The sequence below is a fragment of the Sturnira hondurensis genome, unplaced genomic scaffold, assembly GCF_014824575.4.
Source record: "Sturnira hondurensis isolate 20B ecotype Veracruz unplaced genomic scaffold, ASM1482457v3 Scaffold0009733, whole genome shotgun sequence".
NCBI lineage: Eukaryota > Metazoa > Chordata > Mammalia > Chiroptera > Phyllostomidae > Sturnira > Sturnira hondurensis.
In genome coordinates, this window is record NW_028082364.1 from 5,382,515 (window position 1) to 5,395,497 (window position 12,983).

General features: G+C 44.2%; 1 protein-coding gene across 3 annotated transcripts in view; it reads left to right on the forward strand.

The window, feature by feature from the left end:
- Positions 1–568: 568 nt before the first annotated feature.
- RNF216 (ring finger protein 216) overlaps positions 569–12,983 on the forward strand; it is a 118,444-nt gene continuing 106,029 nt past the window's right edge. For 2 of the 3 annotated variants that reach the window (XM_037057882.1, XM_037057884.1), the window contains exons 1-2: positions 569–704; positions 8,725–8,860. In XM_037057882.1, the coding sequence (XP_036913777.1) occupies positions 8,794–8,860 (67 nt within the window). In that variant the 5' untranslated portion in view covers positions 569–704; positions 8,725–8,793. Of the gene's footprint in view, positions 705–6,454; positions 6,474–8,724; positions 8,861–12,983 lie in introns of those variants that run through there. The other variant, XM_037057883.1, reaches the window with a different exon arrangement.

The following is a 12,983-nucleotide window of genomic DNA, read 5'->3' on the forward strand; positions in this document are numbered from 1 at the left end:
ATTAAGACCTTCTAAGGTCACCGTCACTCTCTATCCTTTTCCCTGCTTTATTTTTACCGTGTTTTCCCCCCTAAACACACTCTGCCCGAGCCAGTATTTTAATTACTTAATTCGCTAGTTATTGACTTGCCAGCTAAAACAGAAGCATCATTAGACCAGGGACCTCTTTACCTTCGCATCCCCAATGCCTAGAACTGGGCCTGCACACAGGAAACCCTTAGAAAATATGCGCTGAATGAATGAGTGACTTGGCCGAGGGCAACGGGTGCAAATAGGTGCCTACCCAGTGACTTCCCACGGCCACCTGCCCCCACGCCCTTTTCAACTCCAGGGCGCCAGGGACACCCCTCGGGGCTGAGGGGGTCTCAGCTCCTGTCGTCCTCCCGCCCAGGGGGGGAGTCAAGGCTCAGCGTGCCGGGAGCAGGATGGAGCCGCGGCCGGGCGTTCCTCTCTATGGTCTCAGTCCCCAAGCCCCTCCTCCCGGGCCCCCGGCGAGCCTCTATGGTTCTTCCTGTCATTAGTCGGGAGGGGGCGCTGTGCGCAGGCGCGAGGTGACGCCGCGGCAGGGCCGGAAGGAGCGCAGCTGGGGCCTCAGCGGCGGCGACCGAGCTGTTGGCCACGGCTTCTGGAGACTAAAAGCCCCGGCGGCAGAAGGCGACAGAAGCCTCTAAGCCCGGCTCGCGAGCTGGAGAGTTGAGTGGCGAGTAAGTGTCGGCCGCGGGGCGCGCCCCGCTCCTCCGGGAGGCGAGTGGCGTCTCCGCCCGGCGCCTCCCTCAGTCCGGGGTCGGGGCGGGGGCCTCGGCCGTGAGGGGCGGCGGGGGCGCGGGGCGCCTGCCGGCCGGCCGGCCGGAGCAGCAGGGCCGGCCGGGAGGCGGGCGCGACAAAGGCGCGCGCGGCCGGCCGACCCTCCCCCGCTGCCCGCACTTCGGGAAGTTTCGCGGGCCGGTCCGGCCGCCTGCAGCGCGAGGGCGAAAGCGCCGAAAGTCCGAGTTTGCTGGACGACGCCTCCTGGGAGGCGGCGTCAGCTCAGGGGGCGATGCGCTGTGACTTTGAACTCCGGCGGCCCCGGCCCGGGGGCTGACGGGCCGCAGCCCTGCGGCCGCCGACTCCACTCCGGGGCCAGTGCAGGTGCGCGCGAGCCCCTGCGGCGCCGACGCGGCGGTCCCCACGCACGTTCCGCGGTGCCGGGCAGCGAAAGACTGCGACCCTCCCCCGCGCCTGGGGCCCGAGCGCTGCGCCACGTGGGTCCCAAACTTAGGGCCGCTTCAGGGCAGGGACGTGCCGCCCGGAGTGCCCGCGGGGCCCGGTTCAGTTTGTAGGGCCGCTCCTTGCGCGCACCGGCGGACCACCGCAGTGCGCGGGGACAGGTTCCCCAGAGGGAGCGCCCCAGGTACGCTGCTGTCGGATGGAGACCGTTCCCCGCGCGGGGAGGGCGGGGGAGACTAAAGGGCGGACCCCGCACGGCTCTGTTTGCGTCTGAGCGAGTGCTCGAGGCCGGGGGTGGGGAGGGGTTGGACTTGAGGAAGTAGCTGCAGACTCAGGCTTTCGATTTTTCCCTCGAGGGCTGGCAGCAGCCGGGGAGGGAGCCCTGCAGCCCGGAGTCGGCGAAGTGGGGATGGGAGTCGAGAAGACAAAGTTTCTGAACTGGGATGGCCGAAAGAATCTGTGTCCGTTACCGCCGCTGGCTACTCTTTAATTAATGAGTGTGTGCTCTGTTCTAGGCTGTGCAGATTTTCGCAGACTTCCTAACTGATCGCACACCTACCTCCCCGAGCTGTTTTGTCTTTATTGCTGATAAGACAGTGATAGCACAGAACGTGACGCTGTGTGCCAGACACTGTTCTAGGCGTTTTCCACAGGCTAACTCTTAATCCTCGGTGACGTAGGTTTTGGTATTTTTTAAAAGGAAGAAAATGGGCCCTGGCTGGTGTAGCTCAGTGGATTGAGTGCGAGCCTGCGAACCAGACTATCGCGATGCGATTCCCAGTCAGGGCACATGCCTGGGTTCCAGGCCAGTTCCCGGCAGGGGACACACCAGAAGCAACCATACATTGATGTTTCTCCCTCTCTCCTTCCTTTCCCCTTTAAAAATAAATAAATAAAATCTTTTAAAAAAAATAAAAGGAAGAAAATGTACTACAAAATAGCATACCTAATCACAAAGATAACAAGGGCCTGAGCTAGAACATGAACTCAGTTTGCTTCCAGATTTCATGTTCCTAATCACCCTGCTCTAGTACTGTGAATATTTATGCAAAAAACCCCGTAGAGAGCATTAACTTTGTGCTGGGCCACGTGCATGTCCTTGGCTCAGGGGAAATGAATAAGACGTGGGGCCCCATCTTCATGGAACTTGTTCTACGGAGGAGGGGGACATTAAACACAGCTGCCCGAGTAATTGTACAGACTGTTTTGCCAAGTCCGTGGAAGGAGTGAGAGACGTGTGACTAAACACTGGAGGTGGTCAGGAAAGGCCTCTGTCTGAGGAAGTGACATTCAAGACGGAGCGAAGGATGATTGAGTTCATTTGGTCCTGGTCAGGCAGTGAAGGATAACCCAGCCAGAGAAAAGAGCCAGAAGTGGAAGGAAGGAGCATGCCGTGTTCCAGAAACAGCCGTTGTGGGTGGGAATGGTGAACTGGCCAGAGGCAGGAGGTGAGGCTGGCTGTGCCAGCAGGGGTCCTGGTGTCACAGGCTCATTTCCACTGGGGTGAGATTTGTAGTTCAGAGAAACAGACTCTGGGGCTGTGTTAAAACATGGCAGGGCAGCCCTGGCTGGTGTAGCTCAGTGCACTGAGTGCGGGCCTGTGAACCAGAGGATCAAATTTCAATTCCCAGTCAGGGCACATGCCTGGGTTGCAGGCCAGGTCCCAGCAGGGGGCACACAAGAGGTAACCATACATTGATATTTCTCTCCCTCTCTCCTTTTCTTCCCCTCTGAAGATAAATGAATAAAATCCTTTTTTTAAAAAAAATTATTTATTTATTTATCTTTAGAGGGGAAGGAGAGGGAGAGAAACATCAATTGTATGGTTGCCTTTCGTGCATCCCCTGCTGGGAGTTTCCTGCAGGGAACCAGCCTGCAACCCAGGCATGTGCCCTGACTGGGAATTGAACTGTGATCCTCTGGTTCACAGGCCAGCGCTCAATCCACTGAGCTACACCAGCCAGGGCCCAATAAATGAATAAAATCTTAAAAAACAAAAAACAAAAAAACATGGTGGGGTAGAACACTGTAGGCAGTTTTTCAGGTGGGAGGGACAGGGTGTCATGGACTCACCTAGTATTCAACTCTAATCAAAGGACCTTGAAAACATTGATTCCCATCCCCCACCACCACCTTGTAGTCCAGAATGTGTTTTACTGAGTTGTCCTGCTTTCTGAACCAGTGTTCAGTTGACAGTTAAGGGAAATCTTAATGTTATACGTTAAACTCTTTAGCCTACCCAGAGAAGATTCTGAGTTTAATTTTTGGATTAAAACCTCTTCTATTATAAAAAAAAAAACTAATTACAGGATTTTTAGAGCTCTTTTACACTCCACACTAATTGTTTGCATAATTATATCTAATTATGCATGGTGGTATACTCTGGTTTCTCTTCAGGTCTTGTAAATCTTTTGCCTTAATTATGAATGGTGTTTTACCTTAGTTCTTTCATTTTTGTCAATGTGTTTGATACTCACTGCACTTTCTTATTCTGAGTTCCTCACCTGCCTTGTTCTTAATAGTATCATCATCCTCAGTCACCTGATTTCAACATCTAGGTCACCTTTGACTCCCTTCTTTCTGTTGCCCTGATGACTGATTACATACAAAAATCCCATTGAACCTAATTTTGTAGTCAGTATTGTGTATCTTTTTCCTCCCCTGCTTACTGTTAGCTCTAGTGCAGACTTCGCTAGCCCTTATCTCTGGGGGTCCTGCCACTAGATGTCTTCTACAGTCTGTCTTATGTATTGCAGCTAGGTTGATTTTCCTAAAGCACAACTCTGCATTGCTTCCTATTGAATGGAAAATAAAATCGGAGCTCTGCATCAGCTAGCTATTGATAATAGCAAACCACCCCCACACTTAGTGCAACACAGCAGTTTTAGTTGTGGACAATTTTGTGAGTCAGGAGATTGGGAAGGACTCCCCTTGGCACTTTTTTTCTGATTCTCATGCGCTCCCACAGGGTGACCAGGGCTGGAGGTCCCACTTACAAAATGGCTTCTTGGCTTCCAAGCCTTGTCAGGCTGCTGGGAGGCGGGGCTCAGCTGGCCTTGCCCTGTCCGGGTACTGAGTACTGGGTCGGGGCTTTCCATGTGATCTCTCCCACAGTGTGTGTGGACTTCTTACGTGGTAGCTCTGGGCTTCGAGAGCCTGAGGTTGAAGCTGCTGCCTCTCCTAGAGGCTGAGCCTGGAGCTGGCACTGCCTTCAGTTCAGCTGAAACACTGCCGCCTCTGCCGGGTGTGTCCCGGCTGCCTGTTTTTCCCCTACTGGAATAGTCTTTCTGCTGCACTGACGGTCTTCTGCTTCTTAATGTACTTAATTGTATGCGTATTTTCTCCATTGATGGGACTCCATGTTTTTTGAAGCAAGATCCAAGTTGGATTTTCTTTGTATTATTCACCATGATGTAAAACACATTGTTTACACCCACCACAAATCCACAGTGAATATTTGTTGAATTCTTTTCATGTATTTTAATTTTTTTAAAGATTTTATTTATTATTTTTAGAAAGAGGGGAAGGGAAGGGAAGGAGAAAGGGAGAGGAACATCAATGTGTGGTCGCCTCTCGCATGCCCCCTACTGGGGACCTGGCTTGCAACCCAGGCATGTGCCCTGACTGGGAATTGAACCAGCAACCCTTTGGTTCCCAGGCGGGTACTCAGTCCACTGAGCCACACCAGCCAGGGCTAATATATTTTAATTTTTAAGTGCTAATATAACTAATACCAATTTACACCAATACCAGTATAAAAAATTAGAAAAATATCAGGAAGCAAAAATGAATGACCTTAAACTTAACTGTTTCGAAATAGCCATTATTCACTTTTGTTGTGTTAATTTAATACTGATTAAATATTAGTATATTTAAATACACTAATGGATATCCAAATACTGGTTAAGATGAGAAACTAGAATTTGAATGAGAAGCAAAAATTATGTGTAGACACTTGAAAAATCTGCTAGGAAGAAGCCTTGTGGGGGCTGCCATGATGGGCATGTCAGCTTCTCCCAGCCTGTGCTTGACTCTCCTTTGCCCACCTTTCCCTGTGGTGTTCATTAACTCATTAAATCTGAAACATCTTTTATTGCCTCAGACTCTGTTTGCAGAAGTGACAGGCATATTTATGGAGCTTGCTTTGGACAGCAAGAGCACTGCAGAACCCCTGGACCGTGCAGGATGCTACTAGGAGCGTGCGGAAGTAAAAATGGAGGAGAAATATGAATAGGAGGATGAGAAGAAAGTGACTGTTGGACCCATCAGTCTCTGGTCGTAGGAAGCAAAGGTGCAGTTCTGAAAGGCAGAAAATTGCATGAGGGAACCATGGATGATTCTTTACTTTTTGTTTGTTGTTTTCCAAATTTTCTCTGACAGGCCATACTTTATTTTTTTTAAAGATTTTATTTATTTGTCTTTTAGAGAGGAAGGGAAGGAGAGAAGGAGAGAAATATCAGTGTATGGTTGCCTCTCGTGAGTCCCCTGCTGGGAACTGGCCTGCAACCCAGGCATGTGCCCTGACTGGGTTGAGTCAGGTCACATCGAACCACAAACGTGTGGTTCAAGGCCCAAGCTCAATCCACTGAGCTACACCAGCCAGGGCAGGCCATACTTTATACCTGAGGAGAACCCTGATGATACTGACTGTTGTCACTCAAGCCATTTTACCTGACTCAGGTTACATACGGTTGTGATTTACACCCCAGTCTCTGTCAGTGAGGGATGCGTTTGGAGCCACTTTGCGTATCAACTCCGAGACGCTGGAAACGCAGCTGTGAGTGGGGCACGGTCAAGGGCACAGGGAAAAGACGACTCCCATGTGAAGTCCTTCTCATGTGTCGGTTCATCCATGGAAAGAAGGACAGTTGTGGGAGTGGAAGAGAACATAGCAGAACTGTCATCTAATTTTCTTAAATTTTTACAACATAGTACTTCTACTGAAGATTCTCCAGAGTTACGGAGTGAAAAAAATATGTGCTAATTTTTAGTTTTATTTGGAAACATTAACTGATATTTGACTATAAACTGTAGTCATTAACATACCTATAACTGTTACGATAAAGAGAAGAGGTAAGAACTGACTTAATCTTTCTTGAGTGGCATCACAATTTCTGAACTTTGCTTTTTAAGCTATTCTCTTCAGTTGTCAGGTCAAGAAGTGAATGGCCAAGAAGTGAATAGCGTCTTGCTACTTCCAAGGGAAGATGAAGTTTCTTTTATAGAAGGAAGGGAGCGCTACTGTGAAGTTACAATACTAGTGACAAGTAGGTTGTAAGGGAGAAATACAGTCCTCCCTCTTGTTTTCATGTGTTATCAACTTATTATTAGTAAACGCTACATCATCTACTGTGTACTTGTGGTAAAGCTCTTTATTTAATTGCCAACACCGCCTTGTAAGAATAGCTCTTTTTGCCTCTCAGATAATAATGATGGCCGCACTATGACACTTGCTGTACACCAGACACTGTGCTAAAAACTTTATACACACTTAACATGATTAAATTTTACAGCGACTGTGTTCTCATTTTACAAATGGAGGAATTCTGAGGCCCAGGAGATTAAGCAGTTTACAAGGTTACTGATTCACTAAATGGGGAAGCCAGGTTCGTGCCTAAGCGGCCTGTTACGAAGCCCAGACGAGAGGGCTGAGTGACTGCAGAGAAACTGGTCAGAGGTGGAAACCCTATTATCAGGTTCGCTCACTGCAGCTTCCAGCCACTGTGTGTGCATGAGAAATCTTGCTTTTAAAGCACCACTACTAATTGGCTTAACTACAAGATTGACATTCTAACTAAATTAGGTATAAAATAAATCACATTTTCTTTTGATTGCCAATGTGAAAATGAAGGAACCTAGTTGTGATAAAAGAAGAATAAGACACTTGGCTGTTGTAGTTCAAAATGCTTTAAAAAATATTTGAAAGAAACGTAGTAAAGAACTTGAAGTCACAGTTTATAAGTCACCTTACTGTTACATCAAGTGAGAGACCTAAACTTATTCTTGGATTTTGGAATTTTTTGCATTTGCAATATCGTTGCCCATTTATAAATACCAGAACATTCTGTTGTAAAACAATCTCGATGCACAACTTTGTATTCTGTAAGTTCGGAAAATGCTGATATTATTGACTATTAATGGGAAACCAGGGTCTGGAGTTTACCTCCTCCAAAGCACATGATTTCTCCCAGGAAAGCAAAGAAAACTTTGCTTTTCTTAGATTTTCTTAGAGATGAAGAAGAATGTTGAGTGGGTAACTTAAAGATAGAACCTTAGAACTGGAGAGGACCCGTAGCAAGTATAAGGGTATCTTTAGTTCTTATTTATTGATTTTCATATAATTTTTATCAAATTAAAGCAGGAAAATGGTTCAAAATCAAACTACAGAAAGAATTAAAAGCAATAATCATCTGATTCTCAGCAACTGTTTCACACAGGCAACCAACCACTTTCTCTCCCCCAACTCGTTTCCCCTAACGTTCCCATTGTGAAATACAATATACACAAAGAAGTTTCACCCCAAACAATAAAGTTTAGACATACGCCTAAACGGAGCCATTCAACATAAGTACTTTTATATCTGGATTCCTTTACTCAGTCTTTATGTTTTAATATATATCCAAGCTCTATGTGACTGATGGCCTTTTTCTGTCCTGTCGGTTTTAATTGTGTGAACATACCATAGTATATTTGTCCACTCTGTCATTGACGTGTGGCCCTTTCCATTTTTGGCTCGTAGAATTAACGTTCCTGTGAGCACCCTGTGCATAGACCCGGTTCATATAAGCGTGCCTTTCTGTACCACAGCTCTCTGGCAGTGGATTCTTGTGTGTCTGTGGGATGTGTCTTCCACTCTGATCAAGCATCAAACTTTTTGGCGCGGTTGTGTTACCAGTTTACATTCCCACCAACAGTGCACGAGGTTGCGCTTTTTCTCCATGTCCTCACCAACACTTACATCTTGCCTTTTTGATAGTAGCCATTCTGACAGGTATGAGGTGATAATTTGCTTTTGATTTGCATTTCCAGGAATTGCAAATTATTTGGTTTTTTTTGATAGTTATATGAGTTCTTTGTGTGTTTTGGAGTAACTCTTTATCCGATGATTTGCAAATATTCCCTCCCGTTCTGCAGGTTACCATAATTGAGTTTTTAAGTGTACTTTCTGTTTCTTATGTCCTATCTGTTATTTGATCTCTTATTTCTCTTTTATATGTTCTTTTGCAGTAACTAGTTTTTTATTATTCCATTTTTTCTTCTTTTACTAGCTTTTTAGTAATGCAGTCATTTAGGTGTTTGGTTTTTAAGTGGTATTTTCACCATAAGCTTAGAATGCTGCTACCCTGACCAGATATGTGGGAAGAGTTTTGATATTTTTCTTTTTTTTTTTTTTACATTCACTGAGAATTTTTATTTCAATTATCCACAAAACCGCATTATAATACTTTATAAAAATACTAAGTTTTAGGCTGCTGATATTTTTTTCATTCTTAATGTTCCTTTTGTTATTCTTTTCAGAGCTTTTGGAACAGACAGTCACCATGTTTAGATCTTAGCAAGCACACGCGTGTGTGCTCACGTCTGAAAATGGCAGAGGGAAACGGCAACGAAGAGGTGATTCACTTGAACAACTTTCACTGCCACCAGGGACGAGGTAGGTGTTGGTTCTCCTTTGTATCTTGCTTTTTCCCTTAGTAATCCAGTTATATCTTCTTTTTTATTTTTTAAAGAACTTACTTATTTATCTTTAGGGGGAAGAAAGGGAGAGAAACATCAATGTGTGGTTGCCTCTTGAGCACCCCCCAATTGGGGATCTGGCTGGCAGCCCAGGCATGTGCCCTGCCTGGGAATCGAACCTGCAGTCCTTTGGTTCTCAGGCCTGTGCTCAGTTCGCTGAGCCACACCATCCAGGGCCAGTTATATCTTCTTTAAAATGAATCTGTTTTGCACCATGCAGAAACCAGAGTTGTTTGACTTGTAGGCCTTAGAATATCAGGTGTAAAGGGACTCATCAGACTAGAATTTTGTGTCAAATGGTGGCATGACGGGAGTTTAAGAATCTTTCATCATAAGTAGATTAACAAGCTATTGGCTTAGCAGGGTGAAAAGAGCTGTGTCATGCAGTCCTTGGGTCCTGCCACTTATGCCACAAACACCAACTTGTCAAGAATGGTAATTTTCTCTTAACTACCAAGTGAGAAATTCTCCTCCAGAGTCTAGTTTTCCAAGCTCAGTTTTGGATTTCTAGTCTTGGAAACTTCCACACAACACTGGAGAAGCCTACTTACCAGCCAAAAGACCTGCATCCCATTGCACCAAAAAATACTCCCAAGGCTCTCTAGTTCTTACCTAAGTCCCAGGCTAGCAAGGTGACTTCTGAGGAAGATTTCGGCCTATAAAACTTAAAACAGCACTGAAAAGCCTATTTATTTTCAGAAGAACCTGCCACGTACTCTCAAACACCAACTCATCAAGGCTGGCTAGTTTTCTCTTAACTACCAAGCGAAAAATTCTCTTGTGCGGTGGATCTGGGCTTGGAAAACCAGACTTGGAAAAGTGTTCCAGTTTACAAAGCCTACTTTTCCAAGCCCGGTTTTGCTTTTCCAGTCTGGGAAATTTTAACACGGCACTGGAGAAGCCTAATTACCATCCCAAAATCCAGCAACACATTCCACAGACCACTTCTCACCAGGCGCTCTAGTTTTTACTTAACTCCCAGGCTAGAAAATCTACTTTTGAGGTTGATTTCAGCCTGGAAACTTAACACAGCACTGGAGATGCTGATTTATCATCCGAAGAACCTTCCACTTTTGCCAGAAACACCAACTCGTCAAGAATGGTAATTTTCTAACTACCAAGTGAGAAATTCGCCTCCAGAGAGGGAACTGGGCTTGGAAAACTAGACTTGGAAAACTGAAACAGTTTTCTAGTCTTGGAAATATTACCATGGCACTGGAGAAGCCTAGTTACCATTCCCAAAACCTGCAACCCATTCCACAAACACCTTCTCCCAAGGCTGTCTAGTTTTTACTGAACCCCGAGGCTAGAAAGGCTCCTTTTGAGGTGCACCTCCTTTTGAGGTGTCTAGTTCTTAGGTTGGAGAACTTAAACAGCACCGGAGTTGCATATTTACCATCGCAAAACCTGAAACCAATTTCACAAACACCTTCCCCGCAAGCCCAACAACTTCTTTTTTAACACCCAGGCGAGAAGTGCTCCCTATTAGGTGGATCTGTGCTTGGCAAACTGGACTTGAAAAACTGTGCACGTCTTCCAAGTCTAGTTTTCCAAGCTCAGTTTTAGATTTCTAGTCTTGGAAACTTCAAGTGGCAGTTCTCTGTTTTGGAGGAGTGGTGACTGTGAGGAAGTGGTCCTCCACACTTGTGTGGTCCGAAAGTGCTAAGGCTGCTGCTAAACCACTTTTGCCCCCTCATACGATGCTTAATTTCTTTTTTGCCAGAAGATTCTGGTTTAGCCTTATAGGGAATTTTAGGACATGTATTATTCTGTCTTACAGTTTTTTAAATTTGGGGAAATTCATTGATTCATAAAGGGAGCTTGCATTTCTATGACTTCATTCTTAAATGTATATGAAATTTCCTACCAAATCCTAATTCTTGTTTATACATAACTAAGTGAAAAAAATGTATGCTAACGAGTAGGAAAAGATAAATTTCTTGCAAGTATATGGAAGAGATTGTACTAAGTTTTTTTTGTGTGTGTTTTTTGATTGATAATATTTTGAGCTTATGAAGGTGATTTTTTCCAGCAGAGGGTAAATTATATACATTTGGCTTTTAGAGCATTTAGAATGGAGCAAATTTTACTAAGCAGATAAATTGAGGAAAATAAGTAAAATTTTTTTAAAAAGTAAAATTGCTTAAGCTATGCAAATTAAGAGTACTACAAAGAAATACTGATTTTTTAAGGATTTCATTATTGTTCTCTAACTCGGTGGTGATTGTAGCTATAATTTATTGTGATTAAGAAAGTTTTTAATTTTAGCTATAATTTGTATATATGATCATTTCCAAATTATCTGAACATGTAAAAATTAACGTAGTTATTTTAAAGATCGAATTGATTTTATTAAATAATTCATGAATTGGGCAGCTTCTTGTCTAGCAACTAGATGGGTGCCCCTTGGAGGGACACAAGTTTGTTCCTGTTACACAAGTTTTATATATCCTACACCTGTGATGAGGATTTGTTTTTAGGCACACAGAGTTGTTTTGTTTTTATTAGCTATACTAATTTTATGATGCCATCCCCTGTAGGTTTTCTGTAATTTATATACAATTAATTTATATATTTTAAGTGTGTATTTCAGTGAGTTTTGAAAAATAATACACCCTTATAACCACCACTTTCATTATGATGTGGAACATCTCTATCAGCCCAGAAAGATTCCTTTGTGCCTCTTTGCAGTCAGTCCTCACCCTGATCCTTTCCTAAGGAGGTCACTGATCTGCCTTTTGTCACTGTATACTTTCCCATAAATGGAAGCATGCAGTGCACCCTCTTTGTGTCTGAATTCTCCTGCTCAGCATCATTTTGAAATTCATCCATGTTGTTGCATGTATTTAATATAAGTAATTCAGCCCTTTTTATTGCTGGATAACATTCACCTAGAATTCTATACCCAGGGAAAATAGCCTTAAAAATGAAGATAAGATAAAGGTTAAAAGAGTAGGAATGAAAAAGGTATACTATGCAAATAGTAGCTAAAAAAAGAGTCTGTATGTATGTATATTATCAGATAAAATAGACACTCTAGCCAGAAGTATTAATAAAGATTTCATAATGCTAAAAGGATTAATGCACTGGAAAGTTAAAGTAATTTTAATCCCTGCACACTTAGTAACATGGTATCAAAACATACAAAGCAAAAATTGGCAGAACTAAAAGAAGAAGTGAACAAATTCACAATCATAATGGAAGATTTTAACATGTTTCTCTCGATAACAGAGAGAGCAATCACACACAAACATTTGTATGAATATAGAATATTGGGGGAGCATGGTCAACAAACAGCATAATAGACATATATGATATATTATACCCAATGTATTGTTAAAATTGACCATATTTTGAACCACAAAACAAGTTTCAAGTTTCAGAGGCTTGAAATTACATAGATTATGTTCTCTAACCACATTGGAATTAAGCCATAAATCAATTATAGGAATATAATTAGAAAAATCCCTATATGTGTGGAAAATAGGAATGCCCTTCAGAATAATCCATAGTTCAAAGAATCACAATGAGCCCTGGCCGCTGTGGCTCAGCTGGTTGGAGAAAGAGGACTCATGGCCATGAGTTCAGTTCCTGGTCAGGGCCCATACCCAGGTAGCACCTTCTATCACAGTTGGGGACATATGAGAAGGAAATCAGTTAATGTCTGTCTGTCTGGTGCACACACATGCTCTTTCTCTCCCCTCTCCCCTCTTCCTCTCTCTCTAAAAGTAATACAAAAAATGTCCTTGGTTGATGGTTGAGAATTTTAAAAAATCACAATGAAAATTAGGAAAAATTGACTTCTGCCAAGATGGAGACATAGGTGGAAACACTGTGCCTTCTCCCACAACCAAGTTTGATTACAACAAAGGTTTAGTAAAGAGAGACGCAGCCAAAGAACAGAAAATTGAACTATACGGAAGTCCGACAACAATGGAACCTTTCAAACGGACCGGTAAGAGGGGCGGAGCCAGCAGCAGTGGAGCGGGATCGGGCAGGAAAGATCCCCCGACCCAGGCACGCAGGCAGCCAGGGTAGCA